We start from the raw sequence: 19030 nt of genomic DNA, 5'->3' as shown, positions 1-19030 counted from the left end.
CCTGAAATTTTTAGAATTTGCATTTTGGGTCACTGAATTGGTTTACCAATCAAAAGCTAGAAACTGATTTTTTTTTTTTAGATCAAAAGGCCAAAGGTCAAGGTTGCATAAAATCACCAATTTCCACCTGATTGACCTAAAATTTAAAGATGGGCTTTGCATTTTCAGATGCTTTCTAGTATTTTTTGTGATGTAACGTGCCTTTTCATGTTCATATGATGGATTTGATGAATGCTTGTTTCTCAGACAATACCAACTGCTTTTCCTGTCTGCCATCTGCTTTATGATGAGTTACTTGACCAGCTGTTCCTCCTTGGCCATGGATCCAGCATGCAGGTGTGCTGTGTTTATTCTACCCTCACTGTCAAATCCACAACACCCACATCATACAATTCCATACAGATTACTCCATAGAAAAAAAGACTTAAAGGAAACTGTATAGGGAAGGTTATTTGAGCACTGCCATGTTAAAATTCCCAATATTCCAGCACACGACACTTATTGTCCCCTGTCGCACCGCGGAGCGAAAGGGGGACTATGCTTTTCCCGTCCGTCCGTGTGTGCGTCCGTCCGTCCGTGTGTGCGTCCGACCGTCCGTGCGTGCGTGCGGACGTGCGTGCGTGCGTAAGCGAAGGACCGAATTCTAATCTGGTGTGTGGGTGTACCTAGGCATAAGGAAGAAGGCTATTGAAAATTGGGTGGCCACGTCAAAATCCAAGATGGCCGCCGCCATGTGTGTCTGACCCTTGTGAGCGAAATATCTTGAAAAATAAACGAACTACTCACTTCTAATCTGGTGTGTGGGTGTATCTCCCACCCACTCGCAAATATTATCGACTCTTCCATGTTTTCTGCGTCTTCCACTTTGTCAACTCACATCACTTCACCGACGGGGGACCTCGGCGTAACGCTTGGTCTCACTGCTGTTGAAAGGATCTTGATGATGGAGACAGAGTATTACAGACAAAGGCTTGGAACATACAAATAATATCTATTATGTTAAATTATGTCTTTCTTCATTAGGAATGCTTTTCCTCATAAAAAGGCAAAAATATTTTTCGCTAATTTTACCATGAATACTCCTGTTCATCTCATTGACAAGTCATCAGGTAGTCCAACTTCAGCTCTCCTTCCACTGATGTTGCAGCATTGTCTTTGCACGAGTCACTAGCCCGTCCCATGCACAGCAGGAAACAGGGTTTTGTAATCAACTGTGTGTGTGTGTGTGTGTGTGTGTGTGTGTATGTATCTGAGTGTGTGTGTGGGTGTCTGAGTGTGTGTGTGTGTCTATCTGTATGTGTATGTGTGTTTGTGTGTGTGTGCGTCTCTGTGTGTCTGTATCTGTGTGTATGTGTATGTGTGTGTCTGTCTGTGTGCATGTGTGTGTCTGTCCGGGCCATATCTTTTCACCATTTGAGTTTTGTCATCAAATTTTCACCAAAGCTTTATTATGAGAATATGGAGAAGACAAATGAATAATTTCGTCAAAAGGTCAAAGGTCAGCATCACATTAAATGGTCAATTTTCATCTAATTGACCTGAATTTTTAAGAACTTGCATATTGGGCCACAGAATTGGTTCATCAATCAAAAGCCTGAAGCTGATTTATTTTATTTTTTTAGATCTAAAGCTCAAAGATCAAGGCTGCATAAAATCATCAATTTTCATTTTGTTTTAATTGTTTTCGTTATTTTGAGCACACGGAAGAAGACGACGTCTGAATACAATCGGACGTGGACTTTCTGTACCTTCTCGAGTGAGAAGGACACAAAGTCCAGTCGATGGTTGGTGAGGGTGTCGGATTGTAGGCGCTCGCTCCAATCACCAAGCGCTTTCGAATCGTCCCAACCAATCGTCCTTCGGGGCGTGGCCTCACGGCCATTCGTGGCGCCAATCGAGAAGGTTCGGCTGGGCCAGGTCGTAGTGTCTGGGTACCGTCGGCGATCATGTTGTTGTAATTATGTGCCGAGTGCATGGCTGGACGAGTAAGTGTTATAAGAACAAAGGGAACAATGACAGGGGCATTTACACACTGGGAATTTATCCTTATGCCCTACCTAATTAGTATAGCTCCACCCCTCGCATGGAGACACATAAATGCTTACACGAACATTCGGCCCTAATTTAGATACATGAGCGTTTCTTCTTCGCAACATTCGGAGCATGCTACTCTATACAATTCTACCTCGACTAAGGTATTCCATTACCTACCCCCACTCACGTAACAATCTTACTATAATTCACCAAATGTCCGTCCGTCCATCTGTCTGTCTGTCCGTTCGAAGGATCTTCCCATAAAATCTAATCATTTAGTCCTTGTCACATTCGCTACATCTCTGCCAAATTTCGTTGGTATCCGTCCACAACATTTTCAGTTATTTTATTCACAAACAGACAAACGGATGGACAGATCCCTCTTTTTGTGTGTTTTGTTTGTCTGGTTGATTTGTTTGTGAAGTAAATGTTAGCTCTTTCACGAGCCTCGATTCAGTATACAAAAAAAAAGAAAAAAAAGAAAGACAAACGGACAGGGGTGAAAACATAACCTCCATCCAAGTTTGGTGGTGGAGGTAATGACAAATGATGAACAACCTGATAAAGGAATGGCAATATCCGATGAATGCATTCCCGTCGACTCGTTTGGGGTTTGGATCTGAGCATCAAACGACTTTTAACACTTATTCTTTTTTTATTATAAAATAACAGTTTTCCTGGTCAGATATATGATTGCAAGTTGTTTTCCTGGTCGGATATATGATTGCAGGTTGTTTTCCTGGTCGGATATAGGATTGCAGATTGTTTTCCTCATCGGATTTCGGATTGCAGGTTGTTTTCCTGGTCGGATTTCGGATTGCAGGTTGTTTTCCTCATCGGATTTCGGATTGCAGATTGTTTTCCTCATCGGATTTCGGATTGCAGGTTGTTTTCCTGGTCGGATATAGGATTGCAGGTTGTTTTCCTGGTGGGATATGGGATTGCAGGTTGTTTTCCTGGTCCAATATAGGATTGAAGGTTGTTTTCCTGGTCGGATATAGGATTGCAGGTTGTTTTCCTGGTCGGATATGGGATTGCAGGTTGTTTTCCGGGTTGGATATGGGATTGCAGGTTGTTTTCCTGGTCGGATATGGGATTGCAGGTTGTTTTCCTGGTCGGATATAGGATTGCAGGTTGTTTTCATCATTTTCCAGTTGGCCGAGCATCAGTCAGGAACGTCACCATTTTGGGGTCTATTTCTGCGGCTCTGGGTTGGAGAGACTGGATATAAAACTTTGCAAGTGACACCGGCATCCTTGCAAATGAATGGCCAGCACACTGTTGGGCAGACGGATGACGTTGAGGGATGACGGAGCACGTAAATCCGGGATGACGGAGCACGTAGATGAGGGATGAGGGAGCACGTAGATCCGGGATGACGGAGCATGTAGATTCGGGATGACGGAGCACGTAGATCCGGGATGACGGAGCACGTAGATTCGGGATGAGGGAACACGTAGATCCGGGATGACGGAGCATGTAGATTCGGGATGACGGAGCACGTAGATCCGGGATGACGGAGCACATAGATTTGGGATGAGGGAACACGTAGATCCGGGATGACGGAGCATGTAGATCCAGGATGACGGAGCATGTAGATTCGGGATGACGGAGCACGTAGATCCGGGATGACGGAGCACGTAGATCCGGGATGACGGAGCACGTAGATCAGGGATGACGGCGCATGTAGATCCGGGATGACGGAGCACGTAGATCCGGGATGACGGAGCACGTAGATCCGAGATGACGGAGCACGTAGATCCGGGATGGCAGAGCACGTAGATCCGGGATGGCGGAGCACATAGACCCGGGATGAGGGAGCACGTAGATCCGGGATGACGGAGTATGTAGATCCGGGATGACGGAGCACGTAGATCCGGGATGACGGAGCACGTAAATCCGGGATGACGGAGCACGTAGATCCGGGACGACGGAGCACGTAGATCCGGGATGACGGAGCACGTAGATCCGGGATGACGGAGGACGTAGATCCGGGACGACGGAGCACGTAGATCCGGGACGACGGAGCACGTAGATCCGGGACGACGGAGCACGTAGATCCGGGACGACGGAGCACGTAGATCCGGGACGACGGAGCACGTAGATCCGGGACGACGGAGCACGTAGATCCGGGATGACGGAGCACGTAGATCCGGGACGACGGAGCACGTAGATCCGGGACGACGGAGCACGTAGATCCGGGACGACGGAGCACGTAGATCCGGGACGACGGAGCACGTAGATCCGGGACGACGGAGCACGTAGATCCGGGACGACGGAGCACGTAGATCCGGGACGACGGAGCACGTAGATCCGGGACGACGGAGCACGTAGATCCGGGATGACGCAGCACGTAGATCCGTTTCGACATGATGAGCCAGACATACAGAGATGCATGCTCTCTTTGTGTTCCTGTTACATTGCAGATGTCCACTAAAAACCTTTCGGTGTCTAGTAATTAATTCACCTTCACTCGTATTAATCCCAGCACGATAGAAAGTGTCCTTTGCGGAGCATGGAAGCGTAGCCGAGCAGTTTCTCTTAGCACAAATGGGCCGCCATCCATCTTGCACCTACACCTGCACAGTGGAACTTCCTGCTGGTGCTGCACGTTATCAAGTACCTCTACCTGCCATCGGTTCCCGTTACCACTTCTCCGGACCGTATATCCGGACGTTTCAAAGCACCGCTGGCTTGGTATCCGCAGTTTGCCAAATAAATTGAGGAATAGCTCTCGAGATGACATCGTGTGCTGGACGACCTTGAAAAAACAGGTGTTTTTATCCTTGAATCATCCATCAGGTGGAGTTAAGTTGACAGCAGGAGGATTTGACATGCTTGAGTTGTACTCGCCCGTTGAGTTTCCTTCTGCCAGGTTTCAGCCAAACCCAAATAAGTATTTCTATCCACCTTCATTATTTTAGGCCCACTCGGATAGTGACAGGAATAACAGGAAGTTGTGTGGCCAATAACAGGAAGTTACGGAGGAAGCTTTTGCTAATTTCTCCAAATGGTGTTGACCTTTGACAGTCTTCGACTTTGGAAGCATATTGTTCAGGGATCTAATAGGGGTTTCCAAACATGGGCCGTCTCTATAAAATGGCTGACCTTTGACCCCCATCACCTCCTTTACACTATTTCTCTTCTCACCTCGATGTTCTATGATTGTCTTATCCTCAACACCATTTCCTTTTATTTCCTCAAGAGTCTTTTTTTCGCCCCCATCATCTTCATCCTTGACACCCTGCTCTCCTCCAGCCCCTCAAAGCCCCTCCAGCCCCTCAAAGCCCCTCAAAGCCCCTCCAGCCCCTCAAACCCACTCATGCCATATATGGATAGCTCCTCTACCCAAAATGCAACAACCAGTTCATTTTCGATATATACACATAGATCACACCATCAAGGCCTAAGTTCCAGGTACAGGTGTACAATTACAACCTCCTGTACTATTTGGACTTATTTAAGTCCATAATGTGCAAAAGGTCCAATCTTTACAGATCCTCCTGCAAATGATGAGGTTTCCTCGTTATGATGCGTACAATGTCATTTAAGACATTGTTATTACAAATTAAACAATAAAAAACATGAACAAACTGCAACGTTTACAAAGCAAAAACAAAAGCGGTGACAACATGCATTGCCTGCAGTTAAGGGTGGTGTTAGGGGTGGTGGTAGTCTGGTAGCGGAGGTTTTAAAAAATCAGTGTTAGGGGTGGTGGTAGTCTGGTAGTGGAGGTTAAAAAAAATCAGTGTTAGGGGTGGTGGTAGTCTGGTAGGGGAGATGAAAATAATCAGTGTTAGGGGTGGTGGTAGTCTGGTAGAGGAGGTAAAAAAAATCAGTGTTAGGGGTGGTGGTAGTCTGGTAGAGGAGGTAAAAAAAAAATCAGTGTTAGGGGTGGTGGTAGTCTGGTATAGGAGATAAAAAATCAGTTAAGGTTGGTGGTAGTCTGCTAGCAGAGCGAAAAAAAATATCAGTTAGGGTGGTGGTAGTCTGATACTGGAGGTAAAAAAAAATCAGTGTTAGGGGTGGCGGTAGTCTGGTAGCAGAGGTAAAAATAATCAGTTAGGGGTGGTGGTAGCCTGGTAGAGGAGGTAAAAAAAATCAGTGTTGGGGTGGTGGTAGTCTGGTAGCGGAGGTAAAAAAAATCAGTGTTAGGGGTGGTGGTAGTCTGGTAGCGGAGGTTAAAAAAAATCAGTGTTGGGTGGTGGTAGGGGTGATGGTAGTCTGGTAGCAGAGGTAAAAAAAAAAATCAGTTAGGGGTGGTGGTAGTCTGGTAGCGGAGGTAAAAAATCAGTGTTGGGTGGTGGTAGTCTGGTAGTGTCGGTAAAAAAATCAGTGTTAGGGGTGGTGGTAGTCTGGTGGTGGAGGTAAAAAATCAGTGTTAGGGGTGGTGGTAGTCTGGTAGAGGAGGTAAAAAAAACAGTTTGGGGTGGTGGTAGTCTGGTAGGGAGGTAAAAAATCAGTGTTAGGGGTGGTGGTAGTCTGGTAGAGGAGGTAAAAAAAAATCAATGTTAGGGGTGGTGGTAGGGTTGGTGGTAGTCTGGTAAGGGAGGTTTAAAAAAATCAGTGTTAGGGGTGGTGGTAGGGGTTGGTGGTAGTCTGGTGGTGGAGGTAAAAAATCAGTGTTAGGGGTGGTGGTAGGCTGGTATAGGAGGTAAAAAATCAGTGTTAGGGGTGGTGGTAGGCTGGTGGTGGAGGTAGAAAATCAGTGTTCGGGGTGGTGGTAGGCTGGTGGTGGAGGTAAAAAATCAGTGTTAGGGGTGGTGGTAGGCTGGTATAGGAGATAAAAAAATCAGTGTTAGGGGTGGTGGTAGGCTGGTATAGGAGATAAAAAATCAGTGTTAGGGGTGGTGGTAGTCTGGTAGAGGAGGTAAAAAAATCAGTGTTCGGGGTGGTGGTAGGCTGGTATAGGAGATAAAAAATCAGTGTTAGGGGTGGTGGTAGGCTGGTATAGGAGGTAAAAAATCAGTGTTAGGGGTGGTGGTAGGCTGGTATAGGAGATAAAAAATCAGTGTTAGGGGTGGTGGTAGGCTGGTATAGGAGGTAAAAAATCAGTGTTAGGGGTGGTGGTAGGCTGGTATAGCAGATAAAAAAAAATCAACAAAATAGAACTAACCCTCATCTAAAAAATTAAAACTTTCATTATTAGCACAACAAGTACACAATTATTTAATTAATCACAGGTAGGGAAGGCCTGAAGGAGTGGGAAGGCAAGGCCGAAGGTGTGGGAAGGCAAGGCCCTGCAACAGGGAAAGCACCAATCACGAATCCAACAGTTTATAGTCAGGTCAGAATCTAATTCAGACTCGATACCTCTAAGGTAAGTGTGTTACCCCTTCACCATGTTGTTGGACAAGTCCTGGATGCAGTTAACAGATGAGACTGAAAAGTAAATAAACGCACAAAAATCCAGAAATAGGGAAACACCTGGGAATTCCAGTACATAACTCATCTCACAAGTTTTGTCATGTAATGAATGGTATGACTGTGTTCATCAAAGCATGACATGGAGTTTAATAAATATCATGTTGGGAATTTGCATCATATAGAGGTGCAACTGCACTTTGTGATGGGCCTAGCACAAATACACGTGATGCAACCTATTTCAATCCCCAGGTCATCCCCAGGTTCCTCCGGAATCCAACCACGAAGCCTCTGACTGTCCGTACTCCCTGCACAGCTCGACCACGTCTTTTCATCCCATCGATCCACCTGCAGAGTCAGACACCCAGGTAGATAAAGCACTGAGTGCAGTCATGATGTAATGTTGTTGCTTTATGTGGTGTACTGCCATGCATGACCCAAGTCATGTGGCCATATATTCACTTCCAATGACCAAACAATATGTTCCTGGTGTTTTCATGACCCCTCCCAATGTATTTTTTACCCCACAAGGTCAGTCTGGTGTTGGCTTAACGGTTAGGGTGCTGGCCTGGGATCCTAGGATTCTGAGTTTGAATCCCGGTCGATCGTTGAATTCACACCAGGAGGGTTGACTCAGCCTGTAATCCTTCCGAGGTCCGCAAATTGAGGACCATCTCACTGGCAATTGAGGCACTGCATCAGCGGCACAAACGCGCTTCCAGAGAAATGATGTAACCAGCCTGTAATCTTTCCAAGGTCCGCAAATTTAGGACCATCTCACTGGCAATTGAGGCACTGCATCAGCGGCACAAACGCGCTTCCAGAGAAATGATGCAACCAGCCTGTAATCCTTCCGAGGTCCGCAAATTGAGGACCATCTCACTGGCAATTGAGGCACTGCATCAGCGGCACAAACGCGCTTCCAGAGAAATGATGCAACCAGCCTGTAATCCTTCCGAGGTCCGCAAATTGAGGACCATCTCACTGGCAATTGAGGCACTGCATCAGCGGCACAAACGCGCTTCCAGAGAAATGATGCAACCAGTCTGTAATCCTTCCGAGGTCCGCAAATTTAGGACCATCTCACTGGCAATTGAGGCACTGCATCAGCGGCACAAACGCGCTTCCAGAGAAATGATGCAACCAGCCTGTAATCCTTCCGAGGTCCGCAAATTGAGGACCATCTCACTGGCAATTGAGGCACTGCATCAGCGGCACAAACGCGCTTCCAGAGAAATGATGCAACCAGCCTGTAATCCTTCCGAGGTCCGCAAATTGAGGACCATCTCACTGGCAATTCAGGCACTGCATCAGCGGCACAAACGCGCTTCCAGAGAAATGATGCAACCAGCAGCCACAGGCTGCATACGAAAAACAACAACAACAACCCCACAAGGTTTAAGCAATTTGTTCACCCTGTCAGCCTATGATTGAGGAACTACTCAATTTCAATTTAATTATGTATTTTGAACACGAATCGGAACAGGAACCTGCAGTTTTGCAGAACTCTGGCTCTGAATTTGTCAAATTGTATGAAACCTCGTCCCGATTGTGTGAGCGCGCTCGCGGTAAAGCAGTTGCTTCAGTTTGTCTGTCTGTCAGGAAAACAAATTGAAAATCATTACAAACAGGAAATTTACTGTTTTTAGGGACGTCATAAAGCGGTCTCACTAAAATCCGAAATGGACCTCAAAATCCGAAATGGAGCGAAATGGACCTTTAACATCATCCGAAATGGATTAGGGTTAGGGTTAGGGTTGTTAGGGTTAGGGTTGTTAGGGTTAGGGTTAGGGTTAGGGTTAGGGTTGTTAGGGTTAGGGTTAGGGTTGTTAGGGTTAGGGTTGTTAGGGTTAGGGTTAGGGTTAGGGTTGTTAGGGTTAGGGTTGTTAGGGTTAAGGTTGTTAGGGTTAGGGTTAGGGTTGTTAGGGTTAGGGTTGTTAGGGTTAGGGTTAGGGTTAGGGTTAGGGTTGTTAGGGTTAGGGTTAGGGGTACTTAATTAACATTACATTTTATTCATTCCTCACCTGTTTTAGATCAGTATTTTAACATTTAATTTTACTACTGAATCACCATCCATTTCGGATGTTATTGAGGTTGGTTTAATATGTTGTGTATGAAATGAAATGAAAAGTGTAGGCTATGGGGAAGTTATTGGTTATTTTGAGGTCCATTTCGCTCCATTTCGGATTTTGAGGTCCATTTCGCTCCATTTGGGATTTTAGTGAGACCCGTCATAAAGGACACAAACAACAGGCACGAATAACTAATGTACCGTGTTAAATAAGGCGGTGTAAAAGAGGGCGCATCAACGGTGGTAAACTTCCCCAAAAAAATTCTAAAACCTCTAAAACATTTATTTTAATTCAATTTAATTATATGAATTCCCATGTTTGCACTTCCAAAAACCCTGAGTTTAGCAGTATTTGGAATATTTAGGCCGTCTTGAACAATCGAATTTACCTCGTGCTCTGAGGATGGAGTGACAGCGAGATTCAGACAAAAATGGCGGAGCTAGCGATGCAACAGCAGATTCATCCAAAATATATGTCTGTTTGTTTGGTGCATTTTTTTCCTCAAAGATCGTTCCACAATCCTCAGTTTATGCAATAAGAGTTGACAGAAGGTCCAGCTCCAGACTGTTCCGTTTCACCCAACGGCTTCGTATGGCTGCCATCGCTCCTGGCATGGCAATGGTGCCTGCATGGCATGGCAATGGCCTGCAGCCTGTGCCTGGGCTAGGGGGTTTCACCTCTGCAACTGGTTCTCCCCCACCCAGCAAATCAACAGTCGACTACTGCACGCCTATCCACCAACCGATCACAGACAACGCAGTTGTTCGTGAGCTACTGAAGCGTTCCGAGGCAGCAACTGCTGAGGTGGGTCAGAGATGGGTCCTGAATACATTTGATCTGGGTGTCTGCATGAAAGCCCTTCCCATCATCTGGCGCTGGCCAAATGAATTTGCTAGTCATGTAGTAACGATTGGACCCTTCCACACATCCATGAACTACATCGGGATGCTCACTGGACACAAGATGCGTGGTTCTGGATATGCAGAGATTCTCTTTGAGGCACAACTAGTAACAAGTGGATCTCTCAAAGGTGTTCTCAGTGGAAAGGCCTACGCAAAGTCCCTCTTTTGCCTCAAAACAGTGTGTGAGGCAATGGAGAGGCTGTTGATGGAGAGATTCACTGAGGAGGAGAACATCATGATCTCTGACCCTGCTGTGCTTCTCAGAATGACCCAGTCTTGCAACCGAGAGCACCTCGATGAAGCCCTCAAAGACCCCTCAACTCTACTCCTCATCAAAAATTTGCATAAAATTTGCATAATTTTGCATAAAATTTGCAGCAGTAATTTGCATAAAAATGGTATGTGGGACATTTTTTCAGCTTGGGGCCATAGCTAGTCATTTTCTACACATTTTTTCCAATCTAGAAACACTGATTAGAAGTATATCTCCGGGGGGTGCAGAGGGACCTAGTCTTCCTACTAGACTAAGCTATTATACAGATTGCTCTCGGAAAAGCAAAGCAAGAGTTGTGAAGGCCCTTCCAATGTCCTTTTTCTCAAGACTGCACTGGGTAAGGTGTTCTACAAACTCTCCAGTTTATTTTGACTTTTGGAATGGGTCGGCCTACTGTCGATGCTCCTCATTGCCTGGAAGTTATTTCTTTGGCTAGAGAATCGGGATGGAAGTATTTGGATTTCCAATCCGGTAATGGCACACTATGACCTACTCTTTTCAAATGGTAGAGTAGAATCTTTAGGCTGCTCGCGTAGCACCAGGGTGACAGTTTCTGGTCATATCCTACTGTGTCAGGAATTAAATCCAGACTAGAGGGCAGGGAGCTCCCTATGAGATCCCCTTCCATTCCAAATGGCAATTCATGGTAGAAAAGATTAATGATGGTGCGTTGTTTTACTCCATCAGGTTCGGCCTAATCTGGTGTACAGGCCAGCCCTGGATTTGCATACTGGACCTCATTAAACACCAGCTGGACCACACCATCGATCTCTCTCCGTGGAACTGCAAACCACGCGGCCTCACCTTTACTCAACGTGGCGGAACTCTGATTGTGCAGTGCCGGTCCTCAGTCAGCTATAGTTTACAACTTTGCTTGGATATTCTGACTGGAACTGTACTGGGTCCCAATCTAAACACAGCGGGCTCACCGCACACCTCTCCCGATGGACAATTCATCGTCAGCCTCAGCCATGTCCACGAAGTAACCACGACGGGGAACGTTGAGCCAATGGTGGAAAAGGGCGAGAGGTCTAAAAATGATCTGCCATTGGGAACCACCGACCGAGAACCAAGGATGTGCAAGCGACGTCCTAGTCGTGATGTTGAAAATTACAATGAAGACACGATCATCCGAAGCGGGTTCCTGGCAGTCACCTCAGTTATACGGAAAGTTCAAGAAGACTCCTGCGTTGCACTTAAAATTGCATCCTTCCTGCATCCCATAAACTCCCAGCATCCTGTACAAGGACATCATAGCAAACTGGAAGTTCAGGCCGTGTCTCCTGAAGGCTACGTCGAACACTGGCTGTGCTTTGACTCCAACGTCCCAGTGGCTGCGGTCCACTTTCTCCCGACCGCCCGGGCTACAGCTGGTTTCGACCTCTACGTAACATTTGTTGGGCACGTGGACCTCCTGGTTGTTGAATTGCAGATGGGAAACTGGAGCCTGATGCCCGTTGCTCCTCAGTCAGATTGGAACGCTGCTCAATCGGACACGCAGCGACGGCAAAAAGTCAAAGCAGAGTCAAACGAAAGACGACAATCTTCACCAAAATATAGAAGTCCTTGGGTTCCGGATGCATCTCGAGATCAACGGCAGGGTGAAAAGGACACTCGTGCAAGGACACCTGGACATGAGCAAATGAGAGAGCTTCCGGGCGGACTGCCGCCCTCACCATCCTGTGCACGTAAGCCCTCACCATCTTGGGTCTGGCAATCGCAGGGAAATCCTGGACAGATGCAGCTCGTCCTGCTTCATGTCGGTGACTCTGCACACGTGCTGGACATTTTACGGCATACGGTCATCTGTAACGTCCGCTCGCTGAGCCACGCGGACTCTGTGCTGTGGATAGGAGAAGCATAGGATGCACAACTGGACCTTGCACCGACTTTTGTACTGTACAGTCCTTAATTTATACTCTTATTATGACGTTTTCTCTGTTTCCAATGTGCTGTCCACGTCTCACAAGGAAGTCTTTTTTTAATGCAAATTGAGACCCGAAGGACACACAGGATTGATGAAGGTCTTGCTTCCTTGAGCATATGACTGTACGGTGCAACACGTGACGATTTGAATGGGTGGACGGATGCGTATGGCCTCCATTTTTTAACCTGTCCACGCGTTTGTTCTCTTGTGGAAGTGGGTTTTGAACCAGGCATGAAGGTCCACCACAAATAAAACAGGCCTTGATGAGTTGGTTTAAATGGTCCGTTTGCCCGTGTATCGTGGAGGGCCCGATGTCACATGGTAGGGAAATGGTGACCGGTTGTTGGCTCACGGTGTACAAGTTTGCATTTGTGTATCGAGTTTCGCTTCTGGTTCTACCAAATGGACCTTCCTTCAGAATGCCCCCGACACTAAATGAATGAGGTCGTTGGGCCATGTTGTACTGTGTAGTTTGCATGTGGTTTTGATGTGCCAGTGCTGACGACAAAAACTTCTGTTGTTGAGTTCATGCCACACTGATTACCAAGGGTATCGGGACAGTAAGGGCATGTTTAGGACAGTAAGAACATCCTGCCATTTCATGCCTTAAGGTTCTTGTGGCTCAAGATGGTGAATCTTTTCTTTCCTGCCTGTCCTATTTTCAACATTGGCATGACCCGTCGCCTTCCGATTCACTGGGAGGACACCGCCGGAGCTTCACGGCCACATTTGGAAGGCCAGATGTGTAGAAAATGTCCTGAACCTCCGGTGCTCGTAACTACTCCACGTCGAAGGTGAGTCGATACCTGCTGCACAACTTTTCTAGGGCACTGGGCACTCGTTTGGGAACATGTGATCACTCCGTTTGGGAGGATGCATTTCCACTTCAGGTGTGCTGTCCCAATAGTTTTGGTAACATGGTGTACCACGGCATCCACACCCCTGTATTAACAGCCAAAGAGCTATTCGTTAGGTAGTTGTTGGTGCCTCCTGAAAAAGCTCTTTTCAGAGACTTGAATTGTGATGCCACAAGTTCACTTTCCCAAAACGACTTCCGTCCTTGTCCCATTTCTGTCCGACCTCAGCACCCCCTTCCTAACAACTCCCCCTCTGTTCCCATTCCACCGTCCAAGGTCTTATTTTGACAGAAGGAATCACCGTGGCTTGTCTTGCATTCCAATCATATCTATGCAGCATTAAAGCCATGATTTCTCTTGGCCGGAAGTTCGTGTCACTGTCTATCTATCTGTCGTTGTGTTTGTTCTTCCTTGTCTTTATTGAGCGTGGAAATACTTACTGGTGCAAACAAATAGTGACGACACTTCTTGAGGTATTTTTCTTCCAAATACACATTTAAGGAAAATATCAGGGTATCTTCCAGGGTGCGTTTGGCCACGGAGTAACTTCCAGGGAGCGTTTGGCCACGGAGTAACTTCCAGGGAGCGTTTGGCCACGGAGTAACTTCCAGGGAGCGTTTGGCCACGGAGTAACTTCCAGGGAGCGTTTGGCCACGGAGTAACTTCCAGGGAGCGTTTGGCCACGGAGTAACTTCCAGGGAGCGTTTGGCCACGGAGTAACTTCCAGTGAGCGTTTGGCCACGGAGTAACTTCCAGGGAGCGTTTGGCCACGGAGTAACTTCCAGGGAGCGTTTGGCCACAGAGTAACTTCCAGGGAGCGTTTGGCTACGGAGTAACTTCCAGGGAGCGTTTGGCCACGGAGTAACTTCCAGGGAGCGTTTGGCCACGGAGTAACTTCCAGGGAGCGTTTGGCCACGGAGTAACTTCCAGGGAGCGTTTGGCCACGGAGTAACTTCCAGGGAGCGTTTGGCCACGGAGTAACTTCCAGGGAGCGTTTGGCCACGGAGTAACTTGCAGGGAGCGTTTGGCCACGGAGTAACTTTCAGGGAGCGTTTGGCCACGGAGTAACTTGCAGGGAGCGTTTGGCCACGGAGTAACTTGCAGGGAGCCTTTGGCCACGGAGTAACTTGCAGGGAGCGTTTGGCCACGGAGTAACTTCCAGGGAGCGTTTGGCCACGGAGTAACTTCCAGGGAGCGTTTGGCCACGGAGTAACTTCCAGGGAGCGTTTGGCCAGGGACTAACTTCCAGGGAGCGTTTGGCCATGGACTAACTTCCAGGGAGCGTTTGGCCACAGGATTGTTGGGCCACTTTTCCATATATATATGAGGAATATGCGTATGTGGGGGCAGCACCCAGCACCCCCGGTTCCCCATTTCCCCAGGAATAAACCCAGGAAGCACTGGAACTGTTCTACAAGAGGTTTATTATAGGATCACTAATACGTGCACGGAATATTTCAGTCTACGAGCCAAGGGGACAGTCCCCGGTGCACAGCAGCATGACCCACATTAGCCAGAAGCAAGTCGCGGTGCGCACAATACACAAGGGATTGCCTCGATGCCATACACTGAAATCTTAAAGTTCTCCCCGCCAAGCCGGTCATATACATAGTCCACATTTCCCCCACCTCCCCCCTCATCCCATACTGAGAAATCAAAGAGGTGGCCGAGCCAGCTTGGGAGAGAGAGACAAGGACATTGGGAGAAAGACAAGAATGCTTGACCACCATAAAGTAATAACAACTGATTTCGGGGGGAGTAATGTTCATAATATTTTGGCCTTGACAGCGATAGGGCTGGTGGGGAGGCAGAGAGACAATATACAAACATGTCTGCTTCCCGCCCCGCGCGGACCCCCCACGGGGAGATCGTCTGGTATGGAATGCAGTGCTAATGGGTCATTACTCAAATTGCATTTGTCATTTATGGTCTTAGACTGCCCTCCAGAGGATTGGGAGGGTAGAGCAGGGGGAAATACTCATTCTGCTCACCTTGGCTTGGGAGTAATGAGTAAGCTCATCATTGCCACCACACATACCCCTACATAACAAAAATTGGGAACGTACCCCTACATAACAATGCATACCCCGACATAACAGTGGATCCATGCAAAATCCAATTGCCATACTCCGTTAATCCAGCAGCCGCAGACATCCAAAAATGTTACCAAGGGGGGAGCATCCTCACTCTATCCTAATATCACAAAACCAATTTCTCCTTTATCATTACACCTCCACCTTCCCCTACACATTCCCCCCCAGCCCCTCCCACAGCAGTTCTATGTAGCCATAGGTGTCCCACTCATTTTTGCTTCATCAAATTATGGCCCGGCATTCAAATTTTCTTCCTGTGTCACGCACGATATTGTGGCCGGGCAGTGTGGCTTCACCTGCAGGCCAACCAATTTGCCTACTGGGGTATTTCTATCTCTCCCAAGAACACTGGGGTATCTTCCGAGCACACCTGCTCTCCAGACAAAAATCTGGGGGAGCTCTCTCTGGCTTCTTCCCCGGTGCCCTCACTGACAATTGACGCTCTGGTTCCCTTCCCAGGGTACCCAGGCCCTGGGTTCACGGCCTACTCATGGGCTCCCAGTGCCCGAGGTGCTCTTTAATACACAACCTACCTTCACTGACGTCCAGCCCGTAAACGCTTCCAGCCCGTAAAAAAACACCATTACACCCTGTGAAACAACATTTTCCACCAACAGCACCAACCACTGAACAACTTGTCATACCAAAACATCTGAACCTCCTCTAATCTAACGCCAATGCAGGTGAGGGCTTGTCACCACAGGTGGGTGTACCCTGCTTCACTCACAAACTCCCACTTTGTACCATTCACTCATCTTCTCCACATAATTTAGCCACGCACCTCATTCACACCTCAACTCTCTCATTCCTTCATTAATCCCTGAATTGTGGAACAACTCGGAAGAATGAGGAAGAGGCGCTAATCTATGGTCCTCCAATTCAAAAAAATAATCAAAACCCGACGCAAAAAAAGTGGCTCCACGCACTGAGATATCTGAACTCACATTTCTTCCAACTAGTACACCCGCTCACTACGGGAGGGGCAGGAAGGGTCATTCCTCTCTGGGGTATACAGATTACAGTCGATCTATGGTCGGATCTCAAGAACATTGGGTGTGTGTTCATTTACCAAGTTTCTTGTGAAGAGATCGCCAAGTGGTTTAAGCATTCGAGCAAGCACTCCATTCAAAACCGTTAAGGAACGGCTGGCTTGGCAAGCGCTAGCTAGCTGCTTGGTAAAGGAGCACAACTCGAGCTTCTCCCTTTCAGTTTCGTATCAAACAGCAGGAGCGAGTTTCAAAAGTTCGCTACGAAAAATGCCACGGTAGCGGCAGAAAGGGCCATGTTATTAACCCAAACTTTGTGGGTTATATAGAGTACAGTAGATCTTCGCCCAGTTCTGTAAGTAAACCTAACTTCACAGATGTCGGGATTCCTCCAAATTTCTTCATTTAGTGTTATAAAGAGCATTAGTGACTGTTTAAAAAGCTAATCATACGTGTTTGTGGTTTATAATATTTTTACTGAAACGCCATTATAACGATAAGCTATTTATACACATAATGACTGCAGGAAAAACGCCTTGGGGAAGTGGGACATTACTAGTACCGACTGCAAAGCCGCAATGAGCCGGCGAAGCCAAAGCCTCTTGCCACTATTTTACCCATCACTATGGCATCAGTAGGTTAGGTAGTTGGTAGTAGGTAGGTGTAGTAGGTACCGTACCTGGTAAGACTTCGTAAAAGAGAAGAGCAGACAGTCCTCCCCAATGGCAATACCTGCATACAATAAATGTCACAAGAAGCTTAAGGAAGTAACTATACGATGTGCTAGCATAAGGCCTATTTTAAGAAATTTTAACTGGGCTTAACATACGTTTTCACAGTATGTGTGTCGTCTTCTAACTTCAGTCGCTGTCAGGCGCCAGGGCTGGTTCTCTGACTCTCCGGGCACTGCGGCTTCCTCCACCAGAAGACGTTAGCTTGCAGTGATTAATTCGGTGAATTCCGTCTCGACTTCGGATATTTCCGGCCATGAAAAACTATCCGTATTTCTAAACTAAATATGTAAACCGCTTATACCATATTTCTGGCCGTGAAAAACTATCCCATCCGGCCGCGAGATTTCTTAAAAATAATTCTTCGTCAATGTTAGAATATTTGACGCCGTTTTAAACCCTCCGACACGCGTAATAATATTTTTTCAAATGCACGAATCTCATTGGTTCTGGTGTTTGATGACGATTTTCGTTGAAGATAATGAGGTTGGTCTTAACGTATTTTAATTACTAATTAGAGGTTTCATTAGATTGTGAATCAAAGAACGACGGGTGAAACAAACTCCTATTGAACTTTTTCGCAATTGTTTTATGCAAACTTCCGCATCCGGTCGATGGCGGCCACCATTGAGTGATTTCATTTTAGAAATATTTTTGCAAATGCTCGACTCTCATTGGGTCCGGTGTTTGGTGACGCGTTTTGTTGAAGATAACCAGGCCCGTGCGGGCAGATGTTGGTCTTAAATTATTTTATTAATACATTGGAGGTGCATAAGATTGTGAATCAAACGATGACGGGTGAAAGAAACTCCTAATGAACGTTTTAAATTTGTTATGCATACTTCCGCATCCGCAAGATGGCTGTGTCCACTGCGTTCGGAATTCTCGAGCCAAGGCATAATCAGGTTTTCAACACAATACGTACTCGTTTATTGACAACACCGGCTTCGCCGGCTATTAGTATTAATATTGTTTTGTAATAACATTAACAATATGCGATTATCATTAATTTTGTTATTAATCGCGTCTTTGGAAAAACGCCACGATAAATCTTCTTCTTTGGTCAAACGCCACGATAAAGCTAATTTAACATTAATATACACCTCAACACACAATGCCATTGACGGAAATGGTGGGGAAAACCCGCTAGGGGGAGAAAACTCCCTTTGGGTGGGGGGCAAATAAATGCGCTACAACCTTCATTGTGTAACCCATCGTCGTCCTGTCAAGTTTGGTTGAGATTGGATAAGTAACGACGGAATGTATTGGTGTCAAAAATTCATCAGACAGACAGACAGACACCAAATGGCGCATTTTAGTATGATTTGTCTTCCCTTGTTGTGTCTCTGTGTCCATGTGGAGGGTCCCTCATTTAGGAATTTAGCTTACCTCACCTTCCCTGTTACTTTGCATTATTTTTAATAAACCCCATATTTATTGCATTCCGTTGCCATGCCTGTTTTTTTGTTTTTTGTTTTTTGTTTTTTGTACACTGAATCGAGGCTCGTGAAAGAGCTAACATTTACTTCACAAACAAATCGACCAGACAAACAAAATACACAAAAAGAGGGAGCGGCAGACAAGATGGGGAGAAAAGGGGAAGCACACAAACACAACATCCGAGAGCAGGGAGATGTGTGGAAGGGAGAGGGCCCGGGGGGAGGAGGCATGGGAAGGGGGGGGGGGGAGGGTGAAGTATAAAGCACAAGGACACCAAGGACTTACAGGACAGAAGTTGGTATTTCAAAAAGGGGAATTGGGGTGAAATTAGCGGGGGTATAAAAGATCAA

The 19030-nt window shown here is 46.7% G+C and overlaps 1 protein-coding gene across 1 annotated transcript in view; it reads left to right on the top strand.

Annotated features, from left to right (window-relative positions):
• LOC137428441 (follistatin-related protein 4-like) overlaps positions 1 to 13788 on the top strand; it is a 97740-nt gene extending 83952 nt beyond the window's left edge. Inside the window, exons 11-13 of the mRNA XM_068118358.2 lie at positions 247 to 336; positions 7651 to 7766; positions 11334 to 13788. Coding sequence (XP_067974459.2) covers positions 247 to 336; positions 7651 to 7766; positions 11334 to 12510 — 1383 coding nt within the window. The 3' untranslated portion in view covers positions 12511 to 13788. The remainder of the gene's footprint in view (positions 1 to 246; positions 337 to 7650; positions 7767 to 11333) is intronic.
• The last annotated feature ends 5242 nt before the right edge of the window (positions 13789 to 19030 follow it).

This window comes from Myxine glutinosa, chromosome 5 (assembly GCF_964187855.1).
Source record: "Myxine glutinosa chromosome 5, kmMyxGlut1.1, whole genome shotgun sequence".
Classification (NCBI taxonomy): Eukaryota; Metazoa; Chordata; class Myxini; order Myxiniformes; family Myxinidae; genus Myxine; species Myxine glutinosa.
This window is presented reverse-complemented; position numbering and strand designations above follow the sequence as displayed.